The sequence below is a fragment of the Primulina eburnea genome, chromosome 11 (genome assembly GCF_022965805.1).
Source record: "Primulina eburnea isolate SZY01 chromosome 11, ASM2296580v1, whole genome shotgun sequence".
Classification (NCBI taxonomy): Eukaryota; Viridiplantae; Streptophyta; class Magnoliopsida; order Lamiales; family Gesneriaceae; genus Primulina; species Primulina eburnea.
This window is the reverse complement of record NC_133111.1, coordinates 4,318,289-4,344,845: the sequence shown is the minus strand read 5'-3', so window position 1 is coordinate 4,344,845 and position 26,557 is coordinate 4,318,289. Positions and strand designations below refer to the sequence as shown.

The window sequence follows — 26,557 nt, the reverse complement described above, 5'->3', positions numbered from 1 at the left end:
CTATGGATATTCACAATATAAAATAATACTCTAAGCATAAAAAATAATACTTTCTCATGGATGATCCAAATAAGAGATCCGTCTCACAAATACGACCCGTGAGACCGTCTCACACAAGTTTTTGTCATTGATATGATGTCCACTAATCGGATTTATATATCAATTTTGATATATTGTCTACCATCCGTGTCCAATTTCCATATGTTGTCCACCAACCTTATCAACATTTGTGTACATCATGATGTGACACTCACCTAGTAGATATTCAATTTTGATACAATTCATCACGTCCAATAGATAACTATCAATTCAACAAAGTCATAGAACGAGTAGGTCTCTTGTGAGACGGTCTCACGAATCTTTATCTATGAGACATGTCAACCCTACCGATATTCACAATACAAAGTAACATTCTAAGCATAAAAATTAATATTTTTTCATGGATGGCTCTACTAAGAGATCAGTCTCACAAAATACGACCCGTGAGATCGTCTCACACAAATTTTTTGCTTCATAGAACATATCAAAATTATTTATATCTGGCCATATTCTATGGTATGGTAATAGTAATCTCCATTACTATTACTTTATCTAGTGCCACCACCAACTATACATTATTGTTGTCAATGGCGGGCTCATCAACTCGATTATTTTTGTAAAAACAACTTAGTTTTTATATAAAAAGTTAAAAATAAAATATTCATTTCACCATTTCTCGTCTCCCCGTTGAATCTACGATTCTACAGGTCTTCTTATCGTTTAGAAAATAGATCAAACCAGTAAAGTTTATATATCTATCCATTAATATAAAGAAATACTAACTAATTTGGTCTCGTCTTATCTTATTAAACAAACTAATCTTTAAATAATAATACTACCATCATTTTGCCGATGAGGTCTTAGCCCAATAGCTAAGGTTCGAGTCCTGCTAATTACGGGTAGTTCTCTTTACTTATTTAACTAGATTTAGTTGTTTATTTGTATTTTTTTTATTCGAGATAAGCAAGTATCGGGTACACGTTCAAGTGCCGTCATTAGTATGAGCAGTTATATTATGTATTTGTAATCTGAAACAATATCATACTTGTAATTAAAAAATATTACCATCATTTCACACAAAAATTATATCATCATTTTTCAAGAAAATAGAACATTCTTCACACGATAATTTTACGAATTACAATAAAATTAATTACAAATATTTTTCAACGATAATTATTTGAATCATGGACTTAAATTATAGAAAATTCGTTGTCATGAGTCTCACGAATCTATTCACTCAGTGATATATTTGTCCCAAAAATTAAGATAGATCTCAAGTTCGAAACCCGGAAATCGCCTTTACTATTTTTTAGGGGGAAAAACTCTATACAACTACATGATGTTAGACTAATTTGTCAAGTGCCCAATATTATTATGTGTTGAAGTATTGTTTATATTACTAATTTTTTCTCGTGTTTTTTTATTTTTTCTTGCTACATAAAGGCAGAGCAAAAGGGTTTTATTACCAAAGACAAAAGGGTCTAATTCTCTGAGTATGCTTAAGTACCTCATCTCACATTGAAATTGATTCCTTTCGTCTTCTCCAACACCTGAACCCTAGTCCTCTAGGTTTAATTTAAGTACCTTGGTTTCTAGAGTTTGATTATACTTCACACTCTAGGAACCTAAGTACTTAATTCTGGAGGTCCTGAGTTCGAGTACTGAGGAAGACAAAAGAAGCCAATTTCAGGTGTGAGATAATGCGACGAATAATAACGCATAGAAAAACACATAAGGCTGAGAAGTCCTAAGATGGATGATAGCTCAGGATCGTTACAATAAAAGACAATAATGACGCATGAGAAAGTACCTGAGGTTAGAAGTCCCAAGCTGGATGATAGCTCGTGCTCATGGTCGCTAAAGTAAAAAGTCGATTGACGATAGCTCATGTTAATAAAAATGTGAATTTTATTGTACCTATATTCCTAGAATGTGAGTACAGTGTTACGAGTGACGGTGCATGGGAAAGCTAGTGAGGGTCCCAAGATGGATGATAGGCCATGGTCATTACATCTATTCCATGAGCGATGTATACTCTTGTGATTCATAATCTTTGGTAATTTTCAATTGATTTACTCTTGATGAGCATCTTTATCACATTTTTGTATTATGTCAATCATGCATTTTTGCCTTTCAGGTCTGACCGAAGTATCACAGCATTCTCACCAGAGAAAGATACCAACAAATCAGGTACACCTAGCTAGTATTCATCGGACTAATTTTCAAGCCACTCACGATATTGCTTCATCATCATGTGGAACATGTGCATCTATCCTTAAAATGTGATAATGTCAAGAGGACAATATAACTTTCACAGTCCAAATTCAGATGAACTCCTGAGATTTGAAGACAGCAAATATAAGAAATTATACAAAACTGTTGAGCCTAAATTTTCACTGGAGAAGTTATTGAATGAAATTTGCGAAAGTTATGAAGAAATAAGAGCTGATTTTGTTGATGGAGTTCACAAAAACAAATTACCAGGACATCACGAAATTGTAGAAACAGATCGGCCTGAAAGGAATATGGGAAAAAGGTTGAGTTGCTCTTCCAGTCATTCTTTGCAGCTGCAGCCTGTGGATTACAGTAGCAAGAAAATGGTTGTTCTTAAAGTCCTTGACATAACAAACGGCACTGAAAAAACGAAAATATCTCTATATGATGGTGTTGGCAATGAGGATCGGACAAGTTTTGTTTATATCCATGAGAACACAATTTACCAATCTGCATATGTTCATGTGTCATTAGCTCGCATTGCCAATGAGGACTGCTGCCCAAGCTGTACAGGGGACTGTCTTCTGTCCTCCATACCTTGTGCATGTGCTGGTGACACGGGAGGAGAATTTGCTTATACTCCAGAAGGACTCATGCTGAATCAACAATTTTTAAGATCTTGTATTTCCATGAACCAAGAACCTCAAAATCACCACCTCTTTTACTGCCAGGATTGCCCCTTGGAGAGGCCGGTCGAGAATGCCAATTGACCCAAAAAATGCATAGGTCACCTTCTGAGAAAGTTCATTAAAGAATGCTGGAGAAAATGTGGCTGCTACATGGAATGTGGAAATAAAGTCGTTCAGCGAGGTATAACACGGGAATTACAGGTTCATAACACTGGGGTGTCCGGGCTCTTGAAGAGTTACCAGAAGGTGCCTTTGTTTGTGAGTATGTGGGAGAGATATTGACAAACATGGAAATATACGAGCGGAATAAACATAGCAGTGGCAAAGATAAACATGTGTATTTCAGTGCTGCTCGATGCAGACTGGGCTACAGAAGGAGTTTGAAAAGATGAAGATGGCCTTTGCTTGGATGCTACATGCTATGGAAATGTTGCTAGGTTCATAAATCACCTGTAACTGTAAGCTTATTTATATATTTTTTGGCCATCAAACCTTTCCAACATAACTAGTCAGTTGAGCTATTGAATTTTTCATCCTGATCCTCTGTTACATTTCTCAGTATGGATTCACAGCATGGTACACAATATTGATTAGTACATGAGGCAGTTGAAAAATATATATTTGGTGTAAATTGCATACTCATGTAATGGGAAATGCAGCGGGAGTTTATTCGAACCGGGATTTTGTATGATTGTTGCAACTTATATCTACATTCTTTTTTGCATTTTCTCAATGACTGGTGTTTTGATTCAAATTCTCTAGAGATTCCTGTTCAGGTGGATACTCCGGACCAACATTATTATCATGTATGAATGTACCACTCCACTTATATTCCTTTTGCCATTTCCTTGTTTTTGACAAACTAATACCAATTCTTGCGAAACACTCTGAAAGCGATGAGTTTTTCTTCCTTCTGCTTTCTTTATACAGCTTGCATTCTTCACTAAGAGGAAAGTTGATGCGCTGGAAGAGCTTACTCTGCGAGTAATTTAATCTTTTTTTTAAAAAAAAAAATAATAATTCTCCGTTTGAAGCTTTCCGACTCCCATGAAAATGCAGTGGTAGAGTTGCACTTACTCAGAGTTTCACTTCATGCAGCTAGAGAAAAGGTTATTAGAAATTGCATGTACTTCAAGTTCCTTTGGTAGCAAAAATGACAAGTTTATTAACTGTCCACGAGCAACTGCATTGTTTGCATGTTCCTTCACAAGGATGGATTAATAAGAACTCAGGACTGAATGTGTTTTGTAGAGAAGAAATTACTATTTTGAAAATTTTGGACTTCCTTCTCATGCGTTGCCCCCTTGATTGGATTCTTGGATCCACCATTGTTGACCTTGCATTTTAACTGGTTTTATGCGTCACCATATAGGAATTTTCCATTTGCTTTTCAAGACAGCTCCATTCCCCTCCTACGTATGAACATTCTCATATATAATCTGCAGAATCATGGAATTGACTTTGCTCATATTAACCATCCTATCAAGGCGTTTAAATGTCTACGCGGAAGTGATGAATACTGCAAAGACAGCAAAAGATAACTTTTCTGTTGAAAGCAGGTGAAAATATTGCAGGATACATTTACTGTTGAAAGGGGGTGGGGGCGACGAGGGCCAAAGCTCTGCCTCGGTCCACCACTGGAGGGGATCCCTTAGGGGAGGTTTTCCGTATTGAGTTCTCCTTTGTGGTCCGGGCACCGCAGGCTACCAGGTTAAGTACAAAATAAATTGATCAACTAAGTTTTCAGGTTATTGGGATTTAATGTATAGAATTCGAAAGAATTGAACAAGAGCCAAGGCTCTGTCTCGGTCCACCACCGGAGGGGATCCCTTAAGGGAGGTTTTCCGTATTGAGTTCTCCTTTGTGGTCCGGGCGCCGCAGGCTGGCAGGTTAAGTACAAAATAAATTGATCAGCTAAATTTTCAGGTTATTGGGATTTAATGTATAGAATTCGAAAGAATTGAACGAGGAGCTGTATGAGGTGAAAATCTCATGTACGGTTATGTAAAGCGGTAGTACGGGTGACTTATCTGTCAACTTTTCCACAAAGTTGTGAGTCTTTAATGTGTAGAGAAATAAATGTACTTTCTGTTTTTATGATGAGCTAAAACAGAAATATCAGAAGATAATGATAAACATTATATAAATGAATTCAGGAATATGACTTCAAGTACGCTTCCGCTTAATTTTTGAATGAATTCTTAATAATTTAGCATGATGGATTCTGTTGTTTATGAGTTTTTCCTCCACAATTTCCCCTTCTCTTTTCCTCTTGAAGGCATATATAAACTAGCCAATTCAATATTTCTTCAAGATAATTGGATCCAACTAATGAAATTGCGTGACTTGAGATTTTGTGTGTCAGCCCAATTTTGAAATTTTTTCTGATACATTTAATTCAAGATATGAACGTAAGTTCTCAACATTTTTAACGGGAGTGAAGAATACTTTAATCTATGTTGGTGAGGATCGAGTTTCGGCTCTCCCTTTATGGAGAATTTCTCCTGTCAACTTCTCCTCTGAGTACCTGCTGCCCGTGCATAACCCTGATTTACCTCCGTTCACGTCGGGACTTGGGGCGGCTCTGTGTGGGGTCCTCGGAGGTGGGGTTCACCCCTTTTTTTTTTTCTTTTCCATTGAAGTTCTTTTCACATAAATTATGCATAATATAAGTTCTTTAAATTATAATGCTTGGACCATCTAAATTGGTCTCTTTATTGAAAGAGAGAGTAACGGGTGCTTAAATTAAATATTTTTAATATATATTATTTAATAATTTTAAATAATTTGTTATATTTTCAAGACAACAATTGTATAATTTGCATTAGAGATCAGGGCAGTGATCCAATGGTTCTCATTTGTAATCCCCAGCCAAATGGCATGGGTTCGATCCCCCACCCCTTAGTTTAGGAATTCAAAAAAAAAAAAAAAAAATTGTATAATTTGCATTAATTGCACATATCACGATCCATGGTCTTTCTTTCAACCATACAAAACTTCAACCACAAAAAGCATTGAATTGGGATGGGATGGTATTGCTTTATTAGACATACGCATCAATAAATTTAATTTACTTAATTCCAACTTGTTTATGTCATCTTCTTTCAATTCTTAAACGAACAAACATATACATGTATGGATCTATCAATATGTTACATAAATCATAGGGAAAAAGAAGAAGAAATTATACTTGATTAACAAGAAATAAAATCTCCTGAAAAAAATATAAGTATAATATGATATTGAGCAATCGGATTAATATATTAAAGACAAAAACTTGTGTGAAACGGTCTCACGACTCGTATTTTGTGAGAGAGATATCATAAGTATTACTTTTTATTGTGAATATCGGTAGGGTTGACCCGTCTCACAGATAAAGATTCGTGAGACCGTCTCACAAGATATATATTCTACATTAAATGATATTATAATACATAAACAAAATATAACAGCTCAAACATCATACTGATGCTCACAATGATTCTATCAATAATCTCATCTATTTAATTTTTTTTAAAACTTTCTAAAATGAATTCATATACCACACGAGTCCAATCTTTTCAGTCATAATCATTACCTAAAACGGTGTTTAACTTTTTAACCTTTTTGATTAGTCTCAAATTGATTCAACCGTAGATTCATCAATCAGGCAACCAAAAAAATCAACGGCCAAGATGAGACAAACACCATAACCACACGCTACCATCAATCATTGATTCGTATGTAGCTGACACATTTATTTTATTAATTTATTATTATTTTGTTGAGCTAGAAAAAAATTGGGATATGGTTTTAGCGAAGTCAGCTTTCTTTGATTCCCGTTTTAGAAATGTATTACTAATTCCAACATCAGATTCATTTAACATTGTATTATAGTGAATTTTATCGTTTACTGTGACACATTCATGTTTCTTGTCAGCATTCTTTAATCTTTACTAAGCTTTTTTTTTTTTACTCGGCCAACGTCTATCGATATTCCGTCGGATTCTGCTGCATCTCGAGTCCAGTTGGTTGATTCTCATCTTTCTTGGATCCCATGAACTGTTGGCCAAACCCCACTTCGGATTCACCATTTCGTGTGTAATTTCATCTGTTTTTGTTATGTTTAACTTTGTTTTTTTTTTGTTTCCTTCCATTTATTGAATTGGGTTGTCAGTTGTTTCCAAAAAGATTGCCTTTTGTCCGTTTCTGAGCCGTGTTTTGATGTGCCCACTGCCCACATCGAGTTTTTTTTATTATTGTGTAGTCATTTGTATGCGTTTGGGTTGCTCAGGGGTGGTGGTGTGGAAACGGGCGGCTGTATCCGAGTTTTTGGAACTTGGAAAATGATTTTGTTTGTGATTCTCGCTTTGTTTTTCAAGTTTCGCGTTCAAGTTTCTAATTCTTGATTCACAGATAGATGGATAAGATACATTAACCGATTAGGGGTATCTGACTTTTGGCTCTTTATGGGGTATCAGATGAATGGAAGCCTTAATTCCTGAATCGTGTCAGCAAATTCTTGTTTCCTTCATAATTTATGTATTTGATTATGAATTTTAGTTTGTGGTTGGATAGCTCTACGGGAGTTGAACTTAGTTTTTCGTTAGATTTTGCCTTTCTCTAAGAGAAGCACAGAATATTTTAATGAATTTTGATAGTAATTGAATCAGCCTACTTCCTATCAGATAAGTGTGTGGAATGTCAAATAGTATCCCGTACGTTTAGTCCAGCTAAATATTATGAGCTGATTTCACATCAATTAGGCATACGTATTAAAGGAAGATAGTATTATTTTAGTCCGATTTCTGAGTCGCTTCTCACTTTTTCGTTTGACATATTCTTTCAGATGCTTAAAGTTAAAGGTTTGAGAGGTGTGGTTCTTTGAGGGCACCGGAGAACTCTGATAGGATCTGGTTCTTTCCTGTTTATGGAAAGAATAGAATATCCCCCCTATATTGTGTAAGATAAAATCCAGTGAAGCACATCTGAATGAAATAAAAGTGTCTGGACCTATGTCCACATCTTTTGGGGTCTTGTCTTCTCCATTCGAAGAAAAGTTTCCGAAGCTGCCAGATTCGCCTCAGGTTACTTTAGGTCGAGAACTGACTACTAATTTAACGTCCTTAAGTCCTATGACACCCTCCTGTAGTGACAAAACTGTTTACTCGCCTAATTCTTGTCAATTGGCTAAGTCATCAATGATTTCTGAATCACTGAAAGATGGGGATTCTTTTGTATCATACCAACATTCCTTCCTGCAAGCTAGCGAATCAAGTGGCTATTCTATGGATACCGAAGAAGTTTCTTGGGATAATGATGCGACCCAAAATTTTCTGGACATTCCCTTGAATATTCATGTTCAGGATGAATTGGTGGAATGTAGAGGTGTATTGGCATCAGATGGACATGGTAGGAATACAGATTGGCACGAATGGGCGGATCAATTGATCAAAGTCGATGATACACTGGACACGAATTGGAGTGATCTTCTTGTTGATGTCAATGTTCCAGACCTCAATGCCGAGGTTTGATTCTCAAATGTCACACCATATGAAATTTGAATTGTATTAGTATTACATCATTTCAAATACACATTGTTAAATTTCATTCTCATGGAAAACTAGATTTTGAGCGGGTTCAATTGTTTAATATCTCATGTATCTCTTCTGCTCTGAACTGTCAATGACTTACCAGTTACTGGAATTGCCACCTGATGTATGCCATCGGCAAATTCATCAGCATCAGAATTCTCCCACCTCAGGAGGACAATGCTGTTCTGTACTTAGCTCTCCTCGTGCTGCACCTTTAACCAAAGCTCGAATGCGATGGACACCGGAACTTCATGAAGTTTTCGTGGATGCTGTGTCTAAGCTTGGTGGTAATGAACGTGAGTACCCGGTTCATTTATACTTGATTTCTTGATCTCATTAACAACTTAATATTTGAAAACTTGGGTGATATTTGGATTCATTTTCTTCCTCTCCTTCTCCATTCTTGAAAATAAAATTAATTACGACCCTTGTTTTCCTTTCTTCTCCCAAAAATTATTTTCACGCTGCAAGCATAATCATTACTTTAGTTTTTATTTTTTTTACTATTTTCTATAAATGCTCTATTACTATATTTTATTCTAATTTTCTAAGCTACATTTTGAGATTTTAAAATATTCTACATATTAATAAAATTTATATATTCATAAAGTGATGTCACTAACTGGACAGACAATTCATTAAAAAAAATTTGTCCGAAATATTTTCTGAAGCATTTTTCTTGAGCTCCTTCTCTGTTAGCAATCAATGTTGACCTCAGATAGAAGAATTAGTGATTGCCTATAAAGTAATTTACAAGAGAGTTATATGGTCAATCAATTAGCGGGTTTGAGTTACACCTGATGGTTGAGTGGGAAAACTAAAAACAGAAGTAAAAAGAAGCGTAACAGAGAATTACAAGAGTTTGTGGCCCTGGGGAATTTTGTCAATGTATGCAAGCTGTTTGAGCATGCTACAGTACATGTTGCAATCTTCAACTGTATCCGTTTTATCTCTGGTATTAATTAAAACTCAACACACATGTCTTAACATTGTGGTGTGTGCTTCATAGGAGCTACACCAAAAGCTGTCTTGAAACTCATGAATGTTGAAGGCCTGACCATTTATCATGTGAAAAGCCACTTGCAGGTATTTTGAGTCTTTGAACTTCTATTTTTGTACTCTCTTGGTTTGTATGTTACACCATTTCTCAACGTACTATTTCTGTAATTCCAGAAATATAGAACTGCAAGATACAAGCCAGAGTCATCAGAAGGTAACCATTGCCTCGGTTGTAATTTTTGTTATGAATGTAATGGTTGAGGGCTAATCTGAACAAGTCAACATGTCTGCCATTTATTTCGTATTTGGTAGAAACTTTTTTTCCCAAAAACTCGGGCTCATGGGAGTGGTTCTATAATAATTTTATGCTGTAACACGTCTCATCGCATGCAACCGGTAGACAGGATGTCTGACATTAATATTTGAGCTACATATGTGTACTTGTTGTGATATTGGCCAGCAAAGCCCCGAAAATAACCGACCAAGTCGACTCAATTAAAATAAAAAGGGGATGATGGAGTAACTAGAGCCTTGAATATGTGACAATCTGTTTCCAATACTGTTAGAAACCACTTTTTTCAAAGTTGGAATTCATTGGATGTGACCCAATAAAGAATTTTATATTTTAATTAATTTATTTTTGTCAGGATATTTTAACAATATCTGTATACAGCAAGACATTATTTAACTATTTGGATGCGGTTATTCGACAATTACCCTTAAATCATGAAAAAACTATGTATCCTTCAGTGTTACCCTGCTGGACGCTGGTGTAGTTGACATAGTGCTATCTTCGTAATATTTCGATGATAAATAATGACTTTCTGAATCTGATCTTGCTCTTCCATTAATAGATTCCTATTTTTTCTTTAGATTTTATAAAAAATGATCCTTTATGATGTCAGGAGCGTCGGAGAAGAAGTCAAAAAATGTGGCAGAGATGATGTCCCTGGACTTGAAGACGTAAGTCTCTCTCTCTCCCTTTCATTCACATGGCATATTTCTCACATTTGACCTTTTCTTTGTTATGTTCGGTTGGGATTCGAAACAATGTTGTTCTAAATATTAATATCGATTATTTTTGTGGCAGGACCATGGGAATAACTGAAGCGCTTAGACTGCAGATGGAAGTGCAGAAGCAACTCCATGAACAACTTGAGGTATGCAAATGATGCTCGTGTTGCCAACTAAGTTGAATGTTAGTTTCTTGCCTCCTGAGAAGAGACTGTCTTTCTTTGTGGAGGATTGGATGTGCGATTTTGTAGTTCAGAGTTTTTACTTTCATCAACACACACACACTATATATACATATAAGGTTTTCTTTTGTTTTACTCGAAGTATTAATTTAATAGGAGTTCATCTATATTAGCTCTCCTGCATTTTTGTTTCCCAAGGTTATAAAAATTCATTGTTGTTTATGGATTATATCTCGTAAACACGAGCATTTTTATATACGCTAATAAGCAACAGTCTTGAAAATGTATGGAGTCACCTTTCCTCTGCAGATTCAAAGAAATCTTCAATTGCGAATTGAAGAACAAGGGAAACATCTTCAAAAGATCTTTGAGCAGCAGAGAAAGATGGAAGAAAACAAGTCTAAAGCATCATTACAAAACTCAAACGAGCTTTCGCAGTGTCAAATGGTTGAGAATCCACCTTCCTCTGGTAACGACAAGCCAGGGCCCTCCATCAATGACCGTTCCAACATAAAAGAAGTTACATCAGATCCATGCCTTCCCACAGATCAAGAATATTCATGTAAGAACTCATTGTCACCCAAAAGGGAATCCTTCGAGGATCATGAACTTGATTCTAGTGGATTTGATCGTCCATTGATAAAGCAACGAGCTAAGTTCAACGGAAAAGAACCAGTTGAGTGATTCTTGATGGGGAAATCTTTGTAGTTATAGAGTAATTTGTTTAGCATGGATACATTTGTTGTCAAATTTCAAAACCAATTTGAATAGTTTATTGTGACATTATTTTAAGTTGATATGAGATGCTGAATTTGTAATGTAATATGATATAAACATATATATTTTCTCATTCATATAGTACTCAAATCTTTTCAGGGTGCTGTGTGAATGACTGATTAGAACTATTGTAAAGGGAAGTGTTTTCTGCAAATTGTATGATGAGTATCTTCACCAGCACTAGTTTGTTGAACGTTACACTGTATAAATACTAACCAGATTTTTAAAAACAAAAAAATTACTGAAGTTCATATTCAGGGTACGTTCGGATATTAGCTCAATATTTGATCTATTGGATTGATAATTTTTATGTTACATGGATATGGGTATCACATCGAATATGATACGAATATGACGATACGATAAATTTTGAAAATATAAAATACGATAATGTTAAGGTACGACATTGTTAAAAATATATAAATATTTATACAAATATATTGTAGAAATATATATACATATTGAGTGGGTCTCATGTGAGAATGTCTCACGGATTTTAATCTGTGAGACGGATCAACCCTACCGATATTCACAATAAAAAATAATACTCTTAACATAAAAAGTAATAATTTTTCATGGATGACCTAAATAAGATATACGTCTTACAAATATGACCCGTGAGACCGTCTCAACTCTCACACAAGTTTTTGTCATACATATATATGTAAATATATACAATGTAAATTTCAGAGCAGTGATTTAAAAAAGAAAAGCCAAAACTTTTTTTTGTCGAAACTTGTTTTCGATGTGTCCGACTGATCAACCTAAAAAAGTCAATAGCACGGATTTTGTCGTATCCACGTGTACTTCAAAAAAAAAAAATTAAAGTCCCCCCGTATTACATAGGATATTTTGGTAATATACTAAAGATATGGTCGAATAAATCCATGTGACGTTTATATAAAATAATATTTATGTCTATCTAAAATTTATTTATCACAAGGGTGTCTTTTTATTGATCTTAAAATACATAAATTTTTGTATGAAAAAAAATACATAAAATTTGTGTTTAAATAATTATTTATTTTAATATTTATTGGAGTTGATTCCGAGACATAAACTTCAGTATTCGATGTGAATTAAAGTTCGTTATCTGCACTGTGATTTCCTGAAATGAGGTCAGATTTAAAATCGAAAACGCAAATTTACAAAAATCCCTTATCAAGATCTCATTATATTAGCTTAAAAAATTTCCTTTCCATGTAAATGTTAATCTCTCTGGTGACTCAGAAATTCATCCCATTATCCAAGTTTATCTTTACTTCTACTCAAATGTATATATATATAATATATGTATACATGTGCCAACAACAAAAGCATCTGGATGCTTAAATTTCGGAAAAACCCATCCACAAAAATTTACATGTATGTAAATGCAATATAGAACACACAGCACAAGAAGAACTGACAAACGGACATCCAGAGTTGACTATACGTCGCAGATTTCATCAGATTATTCGAATAAGCTCGTTGAATTGAAAAGGTGTTGTTTCCTTGATGGGTTTCGGTTTATTTGGATTTTGTTGATATTTTTTCATCGGTTGGATTGTGGGATTTCTTTTATGTGTTCGTGAGCTAGGGTTTTAGTGATGGTTGTGACAGGGAATGACCCGCTGGAGTCATTTTTTAATTCAATTCAGGTTTTTAAGAGTGCTTTTTTGCCCATTGAATCCAATTTTCGTAAGGTTGTGAGTTGCTTTCATGAGGTTTCAGAAAATGGAAATCTGAATAATAGTAATAATAACAATGATGTAGAGCTAGTGGTAGCTCCGTTAAATGTGAAAAGAAAGAGTAGTGCGAGTGTTGATCAACATATGGTGGTTAAAGTTGATGAGAGGAAAGGGATTTTTACGGAAAATTGCGCCAATGGTGTGTGTAATAATGATAGAGTTGGGGTTGAGGATATGAATGTCCATTCGTCGAAGAAAGGGGTGAAGCAGAGATTTGGAAGTGATGATCGTGAGAAAGAAAATTGGAAATGCTTTCACATCGAGGTGGCATGGGCGTTTTTGATTAATGGATTTGTTCAGGGAATCCCAACCCCATTCAAATCTGGGAAAACATGGACACAGAAGAGTCGCAGGGATAGTTCTTGTTGTGATGAGTCAGGAGCGCAAGTGGAAGCAAAACCAAGAGTTGCTAGTGAAATCAAGCAGCAGGAGTCAAAGGTTAAAGAAGGAAAAGATTTGTCTTTTGACTATTTTATAGGGATAATGTTTGATCAGTTGAGTCATTTGCCGAAGTTTGATGGGGGTTTTCCAGAACATGAGTGTGCGAATGCTGATCACGAAACTTCGATCCCTCTCATTAACCAGTTTGACCACTTTAAAGCACTTGCCAGTATTTTAGAAGGTAAAACGGCAGATGTGAATGGATTTTTGGGAAACTTGAAGTTTGCACGAGTTGGAGGTGTGCCATCTGGTATTGTTGAAGTGCCTTCTGTAAAGGATGTGGGGGATGATGGAGTTTGTAATGATGCTAATCAGCTAGATAATAATAATGGAGGTACTTCTCTACAAAAGGTGTCAACTGGGTTGCTAAGTATTCCACTATCCAATGTTGAGCGATTGAGATCCACTCTATCTACTGTCTCGTTTACAGAATTAATTGAGCTTCTACCTCAGATAGGTAGGTCTTCAAAAGAAGACCACCCTGACAAAAAGAAACTTTTCTCAGTCCAGGATTTCTTCAGGTATACAGAAGCTGAAGGTATGCATTACTATTTTGTTCAAGTCACCTTTCACTAACATTAAGAATGTGCTGTGTTGTGAAGTGTAGTGTTTTTAATTTTTAATTCTTTCGTATCACATACTCACATTCAGTAACTGACCGAAGTTCACCTATTCTATGTCCCTGTAAAATAGATGTGTTTTGGTTGTACCCCGTATAATGCTATTCAAAAGTATTTTTAGTTTTTACCATTCACCCTTAAATTCAAAAAATTTTGTCATCAGATAATCAGTCTCACATTGAATCTCAATCTACATCACTCTCTCTCTTTTTAAATTTTTTTCAGGAAGGAGGTTTTTCCAGGAGTTGGATCGAGATGGAGATGGACAAGTTACAATGGAAGATCTTGAAGTTGCTATGAGAAAAAGGAAACTGCCAAAGAGATATGCTCACGAATTTATGCGCCGTGCTAGAAGTCAGTTGTTCTCGAAATCTTTTGGTTGGAAACAATTTTTATCCTTGGTGGAACAGAAAGAACCAACAATACTTCGTGCTTACACCAGTCTCTGTTTGAGCAAGTCCGGGACTTTACAGAAAAGTGAGATCTTGGCATCACTGAAGAATGCAGGACTCCCAGCGAATGAAGATAATGCTGTTGCCATGATGCGTTTCCTGAATGCCGATGCTGAGGAATCGATATCTTATGGGCATTTCAGGAATTTTATGCTATTGCTCCCATCAGACCGACTTCAAGAAGACCCACGGTAATTCAAAGTTACTATATCCTTTTGTGCAGCCTTTGTCGAAATGTTTTCAGAGTATTGATACCATATTGAATTTCTTGTTTACTTTGCATATTTGATAATTCATTTGCGTAAACTTGGAGCAGGTGGGATGAATGAGATTCAAAGAAGGCATTTTAGATGCTGAAATTGTCAAAAGTTTTAGGGTTGGTTCACTAGTCGTATTTGTACTACCGTACTAGTTATTATTAGATGGATTATCGTAAAACATCGAGTTTATGTGAACTTCTGTCCATGAAATCTCCGAGAGTTGCTCTTGTTTTCACATTTCTTCTTCTTTCAGGCATGAAACAAAATGGGATTCAAATCGCCAAACCTGAAACTACTTAAATGTTTATGTTGTTGAATCTGGTATCTAAAATTATTTAAGAAATTTCCTAGGAGAATTTAGGTGTGAGCATTGAGACTTACATGGCATGGTATAATCAACTCGTTGATAGCAACTTACTGCGACTCATCAATTATGTGCAGAAGTATCTGGTTTGAAGCTGCGACGGTGGTGGCTGTTCCTCCGCCAGTAGAATTACCTGCCGGAAGTGTTTTAAAATCAGCATTGGCTGGAGGGCTTTCTTCTGCATTGTCTACATCTTTCCTGTATCCAGTTGACACAATTAAGGTACAGTCTCGAGAAACAACTTAATCGTGCAATTTTTTTTATTATATTGATATCTTCGGGGTATTTTCAGATATTGTACTGAAAACATCTGATTTCTCCGCCTGAATTAAATTTCTTAAATGCATTTGCACACTTAAAACTGTGTTCTTGTATTTGGTAAAAATGTGCGTTATTGTCTTTATATATATATATATATATATATATATATATATATATATATATATATATATATATATATGATTCTCCTCCTATATTATTCTATTTTATGAAATTTTGGCATATCATTTGATGATAATGTGCGTTCGTGTGTTGATTAGTTATAATTCATGATTATCTGGAACATGTCCCACGAGTAAAAGCATGCAATAAAACTAATGAATGAGCTTAATAGATATGTGAATATTTGATATGTGTTTTGCTTCTCTCATAATTTCATAATTCGGAGAGGCGATCTGATTGTTTTCAATGGTTGTTAGACACGGGTGCAAGCTTCAACCCTTACCTTCTCAGAAGTTATATCAAATCTTCCTCAACTTGGAGTCCGAGGATTTTATAGAGGGTCCATTCCAGCTATATTAGGTCAATTTTCAAGGTACATCTGAACATCTTATTTTCTCTTTTTCGTTGAAACGATTTTACTCTATTTTTCTGAGATTTGATGTAATGAACACCACAGCCATGGTTTGCGAACGGGAATTTTCGAAGCAAGCAAGCTTGTTTTAATAAACGTTGCACCTACACTTCCAGAATTACAGGTACAGGTCATGAATGTGCATTGTAAAGCGTACCACTTTCCTATTATATGTTCAGTAATTTTTCAATCATTTGAATTTCTTCAACTTTACCTTAAAAAAGTGCTTTTAACTGTGTTTTCCTGCCTTGGTGTTATCAAAATTAGCATTGTTAGTTTCATTCATCATGGCTGTATTTGTATGTTTTCTCGACTCTGTTTGTGTAAGGATATACTGTTAGAACGTTCCTCTTTTGTACATGTTTAAGCTTTATTGGGTTAGGGATATGTAGTTTTAACCTGCCCTTTCAATTTTAATGGCATTATGAAATATAGAGTTTCTTATTCAGTGGATGATGTTTAGGTTCAATCTATAGCATCATTCTGCAGCACATTTTTGGGAACTGCGGTTCGGATACCTTGTGAGGTGCTGAAGCAAAGGCTGCAAGCTGGTCTATTTGAAAATGTAGGGGAAGCCATTGTCGGAACGTTGCAGCAAGATGGTCTCAAGGGGTTTTTCCGTGGTACTGGTGCAACCCTCTTCCGCGAGGTTCCATTTTATGTTGCAGGCATGGGCCTCTATGCTGAGTCAAAGAAGGTATTCCTTATTCTTGATTTGAAAACTGTTTGTCTACATACTGATGTTTGTAGCTTGCTATTTGTTCCCTTGATTTTCGGGATAACCATCATGTTAGATCGATGTGCTCATTTTGAATTTGGACTATGATACATATCTTTGATATGATTTTATTATAATTTAGCTGTGAACAAGATTTTCTCCTAGATTTGTTTTCAAGTGTTTATAACCATATAAAGAGGTGGAGGTTTTGTTATAATCTCTAAATTAGGAGAGAATACCAATGCTTTAGACTTTTGAGCATCATGTCGCAAATGTCAGATTTCATGAGCAAATCGTGCAAGTCTGTGGTGTTTTGGTATATTACATCTTATGTCTATCATGCATGATCTCTCATCGAATTTGGTCTTACATCTAACTCCTTATTTCCACTGTTTATCAATGACTCCCCGCCAGGCTGTCCAGAAGCTTTTAGAACGAGAACTTGAGCCTTGGGAAACAATCGCAGTCGGAGCTTTATCCGGAGGGCTTGCTGCTGTCGTAACAACTCCATTTGATGTTATGAAGACAAGAATGATGACTGCTCCTCCAGGGCGACCTATAACAATATCAATGGTAGCCCTCTCTATTTTACAACATGACGGGCCCCTTGGACTATTCAAAGGAGCTGTGCCTCGATTCTTTTGGATTGCTCCATTAGGCGCCATGAACTTTGCTGGTTATGAGCTCACTAGAAAAGCGATGGTCAAAAACGAGGAAGCTGGCGAACCAGTTGTGCAGAAGTAGCCAAATTCCACTTCTTACGAGCCTTTGTTTTGTAAGTTCACAGCATTTGGAAGCTGCATTGAGGAAATATTTTTTTGAGCTGTTTCCTTTTGATGTAGTAGCTTAATCACTCTTGGTTCGTCGAAAATTCAGCTTTTTGTTCGTCGCTAAGTCATTACTTTCTTCGATTTTTCAATCTCGAGCTTCAACTCGAGCCAGTCACAGATGCTTGGATAAATTTATTCTGGAAACTAGTTTTCCGAACTCGGGTTCGCCCTCGAGGGAGCACAGCGCTTTTCTGGGCTATGTTTTGAACTTGTGAAATGTAAATATTACTTTTCACTTACTTTTAGTTGAAATGAATCGACAGGACGTACAAGGGAAACTTTATCCCTATTTTCATTTTACTTTTATAGTTGAAACTCAATCCATGGAATCATCCCACAGCCTCGGAATATGATCATGATAATACGCCTATAAAAAAGGGTGAATAAATTTATTGATATTATTATATATATATATATATATATACCTACCTTGTAATTTTCTGCCTAAATTTCCATAGTATGAAAATCATCAATATTTCTCTATTCGAAATCGTAAATGATTTTCTTTATATATAATTTTTTGAGTTCTTGAAATTTTAAATTATTTTATACAGATAAAACGTTTTTATTTGTCCTTTTTAATTTTGAAATAAAATATATTTTTACATTTATGTGATCTTACGCCTGATAATATTTGCATGTGTTAATTAGTTTATCCTTCTTGACCTTTACCTTGGGGAAAAACGTGACTAGAAAAGTTCACTTGACATACATGGAACATAAGAATTTGCATTTAAAAGATGGTTTGATAGATAAATTTCAATTATTATTATTATGATCGTCGTCATCTTGGGACGATTTGAAATATACAAAACACATCGTAAGAGAGAATCCAATATTTTTTTTTGAAGGACGATTTGAAATATACAAAACACATCGCAAGAGAGAATCCAATATTTGTTTTTTTGAAAAAAAAAAGTCGTGATGTTTAATTATTGACCAAGATAAGTTCGTCTAAATTAAATTTTGATCCTCGATCTATTGAAATTAGATATTTTTTAAAAAAATGAAACTAGATATTTGATGCCGAGTATATGTCGACAATATATACTTTTTTATTTAATTTATTCATTTTCTGGAATAAAATACTAGGCTTCAGTGGCAGAGCCACATGCATGCCCGGGTAGCCCAATATTTTTAATATATATATATATATATATATGTGTGTGTGTGTGTGTGTGTGTGTGTGTGTGTGAATTTTGGAATATTATGATATTATCTCGTGTAGATCAATTTAAAATATTAAAAGATTATAGAGTTTAAAATTCTAATCCGTTTATGCCTTGAATAACTTCTGCATGTGTTTATTAATCTTCTTAACTCTTCCTTTTCTTTTGGGGAAATACATGACTAGAAAGTCATTGAGATTCGATCATGAATACATCACGAGAGATTAATCCAAGATTTTTTTAAAAAAGGGGGGAAAAGCCAGGAAATCATTCTGATAATTTAATTAATTAATTACCCGATCAACTCGAAATTCATTTCCAAAGGGGACGTTCTACTCAAGCAAGAAACACCGGAAGCATTCCCATCCAACACGAAAGAAGTCGTCGAATCCTCATAAAATTCCGGCACCGTCCGGTTGTGGCAAGATTTCTTGATCGTTGTCATTATCTTTGAAAAGTAATTGGGATAAACTTGAATTTTGGGTTTGCATGTTGAACACTTGCAAGTTGCAACTGTGCCTTGGCTAGCTCTATAAATCGTGCCGGTGCAGCCGTACACTGGTTCCCTTAGCCTTGCACTCAGGGGCGGAGCTACAAGGCACTATACCCGGGCTTTAGCCCGGGTGGCCCTATTTTTTTAAAAAAAATTTATATGTAAATTTTGTATAAATTTTAGAATAATATGATATTAGTCCGGGTAAATCAATTTAAAATATTAGAAGATTCTAGAATTTAAAATTCTAGCCCGGGCTGAGCCATATTTCTGGCTCCGCCCCTGCTTGCACTGGCTTCATACACCATGCTATAGCTGTTTACTGCATCTGTGCTCTGCAATACAATCATCGGGAAGTCCATGGAAGAATATATAATGTAATTTAATGCGAAACCGAACTCGTTGCATGTATGTGGGATCTCTCCTACTAAAACTACAAGTTTAATTTTCCATGCACGAGTACGTAATATGAATTCAATATGCATGAAAATGGAATAAAGGGTCTTTCTTCGTTTACTTCGGATTATTTCATCCTACCCCTGTCAAGGGCCAGAATTTTTTCTGGCCCAATTTTTTTTTTTTTTATTTTTTATTTCCCCATAAGATGGAATCTCAACCACTCATATGAGATGTGGGCACTGCCCCCACACCCATAATCGAACTAACCATCAAACAAAGACAATCAAACTTATGCAGATATGCATTTATTACATATGAAAAATAAGTTTTTTGGTCGAAACTTTAAATGAATAAGAAAAAACTTACAAACAAATAGTATATTCAAATATTTGAGAGTAATTCTATCGTTTTAAAAAATAAAAATTCAGAAAATATGACCAATTGCATTTCAAGCACGTTCGACTACAATTTTCAAGACACGAGTGTTTTTTAGCTTATTTTTGAAAGATGGACATTAATAGCTAATTAAATTTTTATAAGAGGTTTTGTGCTATATATGAAATTCAGAAGTGGGTTGAATGCTATTAGCTCATTAGTCCTAATAATTTATTTCATATGATTTTTTGTTATTTTTTTTTTTTATCAATATCATTAGGATTTTTGTTTAAATCATATAAAAAAATTATAATTATCAAAAATTAAAATCATAGCTAAACCAAGGGGACGGGGTTTCAAACAATGAGATGTTATGTGGGATATATTCTTAACTTCAAATAAAGTTTTTACTGCATGCAATCATGATAAATTTCTAACGAGAAAGTAACTCATCAAAATGGCAAAAACTTATGTGAAATGTATCTTTTATTTGGATCATCCATAAAAAAATATTACTTTTTATTGTGAATATCAGTAAAATCGACTCATCTCACAGATAAAGATTCGTAATAACATCTTACAAGAGACATTATCCATCAAAATAAGTTGAACTATATCATTTGAAAAACAATAATAAATTAAAGCGTAATTCATAGATAATATGTATGTATTGTAACCATGAAATTATTATCATTAACAACAATAGTAATTCTGCAATCCAGCCGGAAATTAGAAAACCGACCTATAAAGGCAGCCAGAAAATGAAACACGGTTAAACTTGAACCGAGCGATAAGAATAAAGAGTCTTCACATCAAAACAGGGTGAGTTTCTCGACACAGAAATGCAAATTCGGCAAGCAATCTTTACCATACAACAAAGAAAAAGATAAATTCCAAGTACATCGAATCGAAAAACATCCGCTTGTTGAAGAACTACTTATTATGTTCACAGGATGGGAGATGTTAAGTCCATCACAAGGGGCAGGCTTTCTCAAACTCAGCTTGCTCTTTGCGACAAAGTTCGAATTCATTCGTGTGGTAATACATGCACCCAGCATATGAATCTAATTCTTTGTTGCAACTCTGGTGAAGATCTCTAAGCCTGCAGAGATAAAAACTCGGTGAATCCATAAATGCGCATGCAAAAGTTTCGAAATTTATGAGATTTATTAGCAAGAGAACGTAGGGGTCAGAAAAGTTGAGTTTCAAGTAACATTTTCCATTTTTTTATTCCTACTTCAGTCTCAACTTCATCATAAGCATTTCGGCCACATGTTGCGAATCTGCTAGAGTTTGAAAGAGAGAGTAGATTATTCTCATAGATTTCCTTACGGATGCAAGCGGAAAAAAATCCCCAAATTCTCTATGAGGTTTGAAGGTTTCATCGACATATAGAAGAGGAAGGCCTTTTTTTTTTTATCTCATCCATGTTATCCAGAAACTGTCATATACGTTAAACATGGGTCACTCTCTGACAAACCAGTATCAGACAAGAAAAATACACATACCGAGGCGAAAAAACATATCTGCAAATGATCAGTGCAAACTCAAAGAACTAGCAAGATGTATGATTTCACGTACAAAACTGGGGTGATGAAGCTTTAATACGTACGAAATGAACACTATATCTAACCAATTATAAAAGAAAAAGGGAAAAATTCCAAAAAAGAGTTGTGAAAGATAGTGACTCACTGACTCTAGCATTTACCAAAGAATTGTGGAAAGAAATAAACAAATGGTTTTAAAAGGAATACAGAACGAGATATCTCAATTATGAGAAGGCATACAAAATCGGGTTGCATTTTGGGTGCACAACCATTCAAAGATTTCAATGCATCCAGTTCTCCAATAACAACTTATATACATCCAGTTTAGATCTTTACTAGTCAAACAGCAACCAATATTAGCTTAAATCAATGACTGTGTAATCTATTCATCTTGATGTTAGGCATTCAATTGGGTGTTAATTTGTGTTTTCCTTGACACGGGTAAGAAAAATGCCTTATCCTTCATTTGTACAATTTAATTTTGTCAATGAATGGTGTTTCTTATCAAAAAACACACTATGTGGTGAATGACAGGTGAGTAGGGATGGAAGAATGAGAGAAAGGGCAGCAATTGGGATTTGCTATTGGAGACAACAAATTTGGCTCGACTGTGGAGTTGAGGTGATACAATAGTTACAGTATGAGGTTTGATTTCCAAACACGAGCATTCGTGATTGTCAATGTGGAAGTTCTGGTCTTGACAGAGAGAATAAAAAATCCAACAACAATACATCAGGGACTTGTATCTGTAAGTTTCTTAGCATTTCATCCAAAATATTATCAGAGTTTAGAAACAATACGTTCAGAAGGTTTGGATACCTGTAAGTAAGGACTCAAAACTCAAAAGTTGAAGGATTTAATAAAGTATATGAGCAAACACATGGGCGAATACACTGTTCGATGGATAATAACATGGACAACATTTCAAACATAAAAGCTCGGCTTCGATCCTTCCAAACTTTGAAAATTAAAACCTACTGAAAACTTGCAAAACGAATTGCAGAAAGCTTCAGGGATGAGCAGTTCGAACTGGAACATTTAAAACAAATCAACCGGGAACATTCAGCTTGAAAATACAAAGTCCAAAATGCAATGCCCAATTACATCGCTACCCCTATCACAAGCCTATCAAACACAAAACACACCACATTATCGACAATAGTATTCAGATTAAACCACAAAAACACTTAACTTTTAGCACAAAAAGACTAACCTGACAGGTCATCTTCTTACTTGATATCCCCCCCAATATTTTGAGCTAATTTAAATTAGATATTTTCAAGTCAATCAAAAAGAGTAAGTCCTGCCTAAACTAGGAGCAATCTTCTCAGAAGTAAATAAACAAAAAAAAAGGAAAAATCCCTAGCGTATACTGGCATAGCCAACTCAAGGATTTCCATAAAAACAAAAGATTCTGCCGGCATCAAAAATTTATAGTAAACCAGCAACTTACAAGTGAAGAACACATTGCGTAACTTGACGTCCTTTGTCAAGGCATTTCTCAGGGTTAGGATCATCCTTCTTGCACTTCAAAAATGCTACATTCTCGCCACGGCACCTAGTTCCGATGTGTTTGGCAGCTGCCATCAACACGGAAGATGTCGGGACTGGATTTCCTGCCACATCTGAGCCGCTCGCCATCCTTAACCAGAAGTTACGAAACTATCAGCATTTACAAAAATATAACTAAAAGCCATATGCTACCAGCAACATTTGGCGTTTAAAATAATAATAACGATTCTGGGACAAAGTGTCAAATTTTATCTGATTTAACTTCACACAGATGCAAAAAATTGACAAGATATTTCCTGTAGCATCACACAAAAAATAATCCAATTTAAGAGCTTTTAATCAAAAGCATTTGTAAACAGAAGATCAATCTTAAAATTTTTAGCCCCCATATAAATTGACACACACACAACCACCTACCAACTCGTCAAATAATATCAGCGGAAGTCACTAAAATGAATCAAATACCACTTTACACGGAATTTAGGTTTAAAAAAAACATTTCCAAATTTTGATTTTCAACACGAATCGAATTCCTTAAAATAATCATTTCGTCGTCAATTCTACCGATTAACCACAAATCAATTGACATTTAACCATTATCAAACCCGAAAATCGTCTGAAAACAATTATTTTCCGAATTCTTCGGATTAAACGGGAATGGAGAATAAATAAATCGAGATAAAATATTTACCTTTTGTTGCTTCCTTCGTTCCCAGGTTCAGACTTCGGTGGTAATTTGGATGAACCGGGTTGAAATAACGCTGAGCTAGGCTGAATTGGGCTTAGCGATTGACCCAAAAGATGTTTGTTAGGCCCAAAACCAAGTGACTATTTAAAAAAATTATCGACCATATGCACTATATTACAAAACAAGAAATTTGTAACACACAATTTTACGACGTATCCGAGTTATTAGAAAAGATGATCGATCAAAATATTCACTAGTTAGACATTCTTGGTCAAGCCAGTCTCACAATACTTGCATAATTCGGTTTTCTAAAAAATAATATTACGACGTGTTCGAGTTATTAGAGCAGATGTTAAATCAAAATATTCATTATTTAGACTTTCTTGATCAAGTCATTCTCAGAATACTTGTCTAATTCGATTTACCATAGTGTGAACTCGACCATCACTAGGTCAAAAAATTAATTGCATGGATATTAGGCATAAGATTGGTTATTATGAAACAATATATTTCAAAAACATTAAATTCATTTGAGTATTTAAATTTTTTTAATACAAATAAATGTTTAAGCTTCACTCTTTCTCAGCTTGATTATTTATTTAATTATGGCTGCTGTACTAATCATCTTCTAAACCTGTTTATCTGTGAGACGTTTTGATCTGTTTTATAATTATCAAGAAATTTATTTTTTTTTTTCATAAAAGTTATATTTTTTCACGGATTGTGTCGAATAAGACATCGCAAAACTAACTCATGAGACGATCTCACGAAATTTTTCATATATATATGAATTCGACATATCGTTTTATAATTTAGAATTTTTGATATATCTGAGATAACGTGAACTTCTTCCATTACATTCATGTTACATTTAAACTTTTTATAGCTATTAAATACACGTAAATAAATTTTATTACCCAAAAAAGAAAAAAATATTCATAATTTAAAATTTTTTCGATCTAAAAAAAAAAACAAGCCATTTCTAACATTCTATTACTTCGACAAGGAAGTATGTTCAAGCCTCAATCTGTGCGTTGTCAAATTATTTGTGGTACGGTTGTTAACGTAGTCTTACATTATCCCCTCATGCACGTGTTCACTATCTATACGAGATTGTTGATTAATTATTACACTAGCATAAGAAAAATAAGATATAGTACAATGATTAAGGTTGAGATCTTGAGATTGAGTATAGCTCTTGTAAGACGGTATCACGAATCTTTACTTGTGATACGTGTTAACTCTACCGATATTCATAATAAAAAGTAATATTTTTTCATGGATGATCAAAATAAGATATATACCTCACAAAATACGACTTGTGATAGCCCTTGAGATCTATTGGTTTTCAGGTTTAAGTCTCGCAGATTGCGGATAATTTTTCTAATTTATTTAGGTAGATTTAGTTGTTTATTTGTATTTTCTTTGCTCAAGATAAGCAGCAACTCTCGGTAAATCCTGTGAGTAATGTACTTATAAAATCAAGTCGATTTACAAGTAATCTCTAATTATAAAATTAGTAATCATCCAAATAAAATAATTCATCAGTCATATATATGTAAATAAGGGACACAACATAATTAATTATGATATTTATATTGTTTGTTACTGTTTGTGTAACAACTGCTCCTGTTAAGAGAGTCATGTTAAGCGAGAAACATGAATTACTGTATGATTTATAGAATTTAAGTTGTATCATTACCACAAATTATGATTATAATTTTTAATAAAATGTCAAACACTTGATCGTAATTTTGAAAATAAAGTCAAGTTTAAGTGTGCAATAAATGAAGTTATTAGATGGATAGTTGAAATCTAATCATGATCCATATTAGAAAAGTAATAGAAACATGACGATGATTGAGCTGCGTGTGATTTAAAATATTTCCAAAACAACAAACACATAATCATACAACTAGCACTCAAAAATTTCAGGTCATGTTTGGATTGATGGAGTTAAGATGATTGATTTTAAATGAAATGGTTTACCGCCATGATCGACAAAATTAAATAAAATTTCAAATTCATTTCATATCATGTAATTTCAAATCTAATTTTGATAGATTTCACTTAAATCAAATTTATCAATCTAAACATGAATAATAATTTCAATTTTGTTTTTTAAAAAAAACTCAGAGAACTCACATAGCTTGCAAATGTTCCGACAAGAAACAAGAATATTTTCAAACATTCGGATAACTATTGAAATGGATCATTTCAACAGTTTCTATATTTAATTTTTAATGTGTCGAGAAATTACATTATATCGGGATCTTACAATTACAACACATTAAACAAAATAATTCATAATTACAATTACAACACATTAAACAAAATAATTCATAATTTTATAATTACATGTAATATATCAATATAATTAATTAATCCAAGAGGTACATCTTGTACGAGCTTATGAATTCAAAGATGCAAATATTATTCTTTATCAAAGTTAAGGGCATGATAGTAATCATCTAGGAATGACACCAATTTTTCTTTTAACTTTACTCTTATATGATACTATATTATATTTTTTTTTAAAAAAAAAAATTCAACACACGTTTTTTTTTATTTTAACAATTCAAATATCAATTTAATACTTCTATAATTTGTCAAATT

General features: G+C 34.3%; 3 protein-coding genes and 1 pseudogene across 9 annotated transcripts; 3 read left to right on the top strand and 1 right to left on the bottom strand.

Moving 5' to 3' along the window:
• The first annotated feature begins 1,658 nt into the window (after window positions 1–1,658).
• On the top strand, window positions 1,659–3,401 carry LOC140804542 (histone-lysine N-methyltransferase SUVR4-like; annotated as a pseudogene).
• A 3,356-nt stretch (window positions 3,402–6,757) lies between these two features.
• LOC140804322 (protein PHR1-LIKE 1-like) lies at window positions 6,758–11,571 on the top strand. Of its 7 annotated transcripts, none has more exons than XM_073160256.1 (8): window positions 6,758–6,776; window positions 7,774–8,452; window positions 8,622–8,814; window positions 9,528–9,604; window positions 9,692–9,731; window positions 10,423–10,480; window positions 10,608–10,677; window positions 11,023–11,571. In XM_073160256.1, exons 2-8 carry the CDS (start codon window positions 7,940–7,942, stop codon window positions 11,395–11,397), a joined length of 1,326 nt encoding a protein of 441 aa, XP_073016357.1. In that variant the 5' UTR covers window positions 6,758–6,776; window positions 7,774–7,939; the 3' UTR covers window positions 11,398–11,571. The 7 variants fall into 7 exon arrangements, with proteins under 7 accessions (XP_073016357.1, XP_073016355.1, XP_073016353.1 ...); XM_073160254.1 differs by lacking the exon at window positions 6,758–6,776 and adding an exon at window positions 6,797–6,955; XM_073160252.1 differs by lacking the exon at window positions 6,758–6,776 and adding an exon at window positions 6,797–7,021.
• A 997-nt stretch (window positions 11,572–12,568) lies between these two features.
• Window positions 12,569–18,059, top strand: LOC140804342 (uncharacterized). The gene is made up of 7 exons (XM_073160296.1): window positions 12,569–14,199; window positions 14,507–14,924; window positions 15,435–15,579; window positions 16,056–16,171; window positions 16,256–16,334; window positions 16,674–16,907; window positions 17,343–18,059. Exons 1-7 carry the CDS (start codon window positions 13,080–13,082, stop codon window positions 17,670–17,672), a joined length of 2,442 nt encoding a protein of 813 aa, XP_073016397.1. The 5' UTR covers window positions 12,569–13,079; the 3' UTR covers window positions 17,673–18,059.
• A 2,907-nt stretch (window positions 18,060–20,966) lies between these two features.
• Window positions 20,967–24,056, bottom strand: LOC140805143 (NADH dehydrogenase [ubiquinone] 1 alpha subcomplex subunit 8-B-like). Its single transcript, XM_073161349.1, has 3 exons — window positions 23,945–24,056; window positions 23,195–23,383; window positions 20,967–21,296 (listed from the first exon to the last, which is right to left on the bottom strand). Exons 2-3 carry the CDS (start codon window positions 23,380–23,382, stop codon window positions 21,167–21,169), a joined length of 318 nt encoding a protein of 105 aa, XP_073017450.1. The 5' UTR covers window position 23,383; window positions 23,945–24,056; the 3' UTR covers window positions 20,967–21,166.
• Between the last annotated feature and the right edge of the window lie 2,501 nt (window positions 24,057–26,557).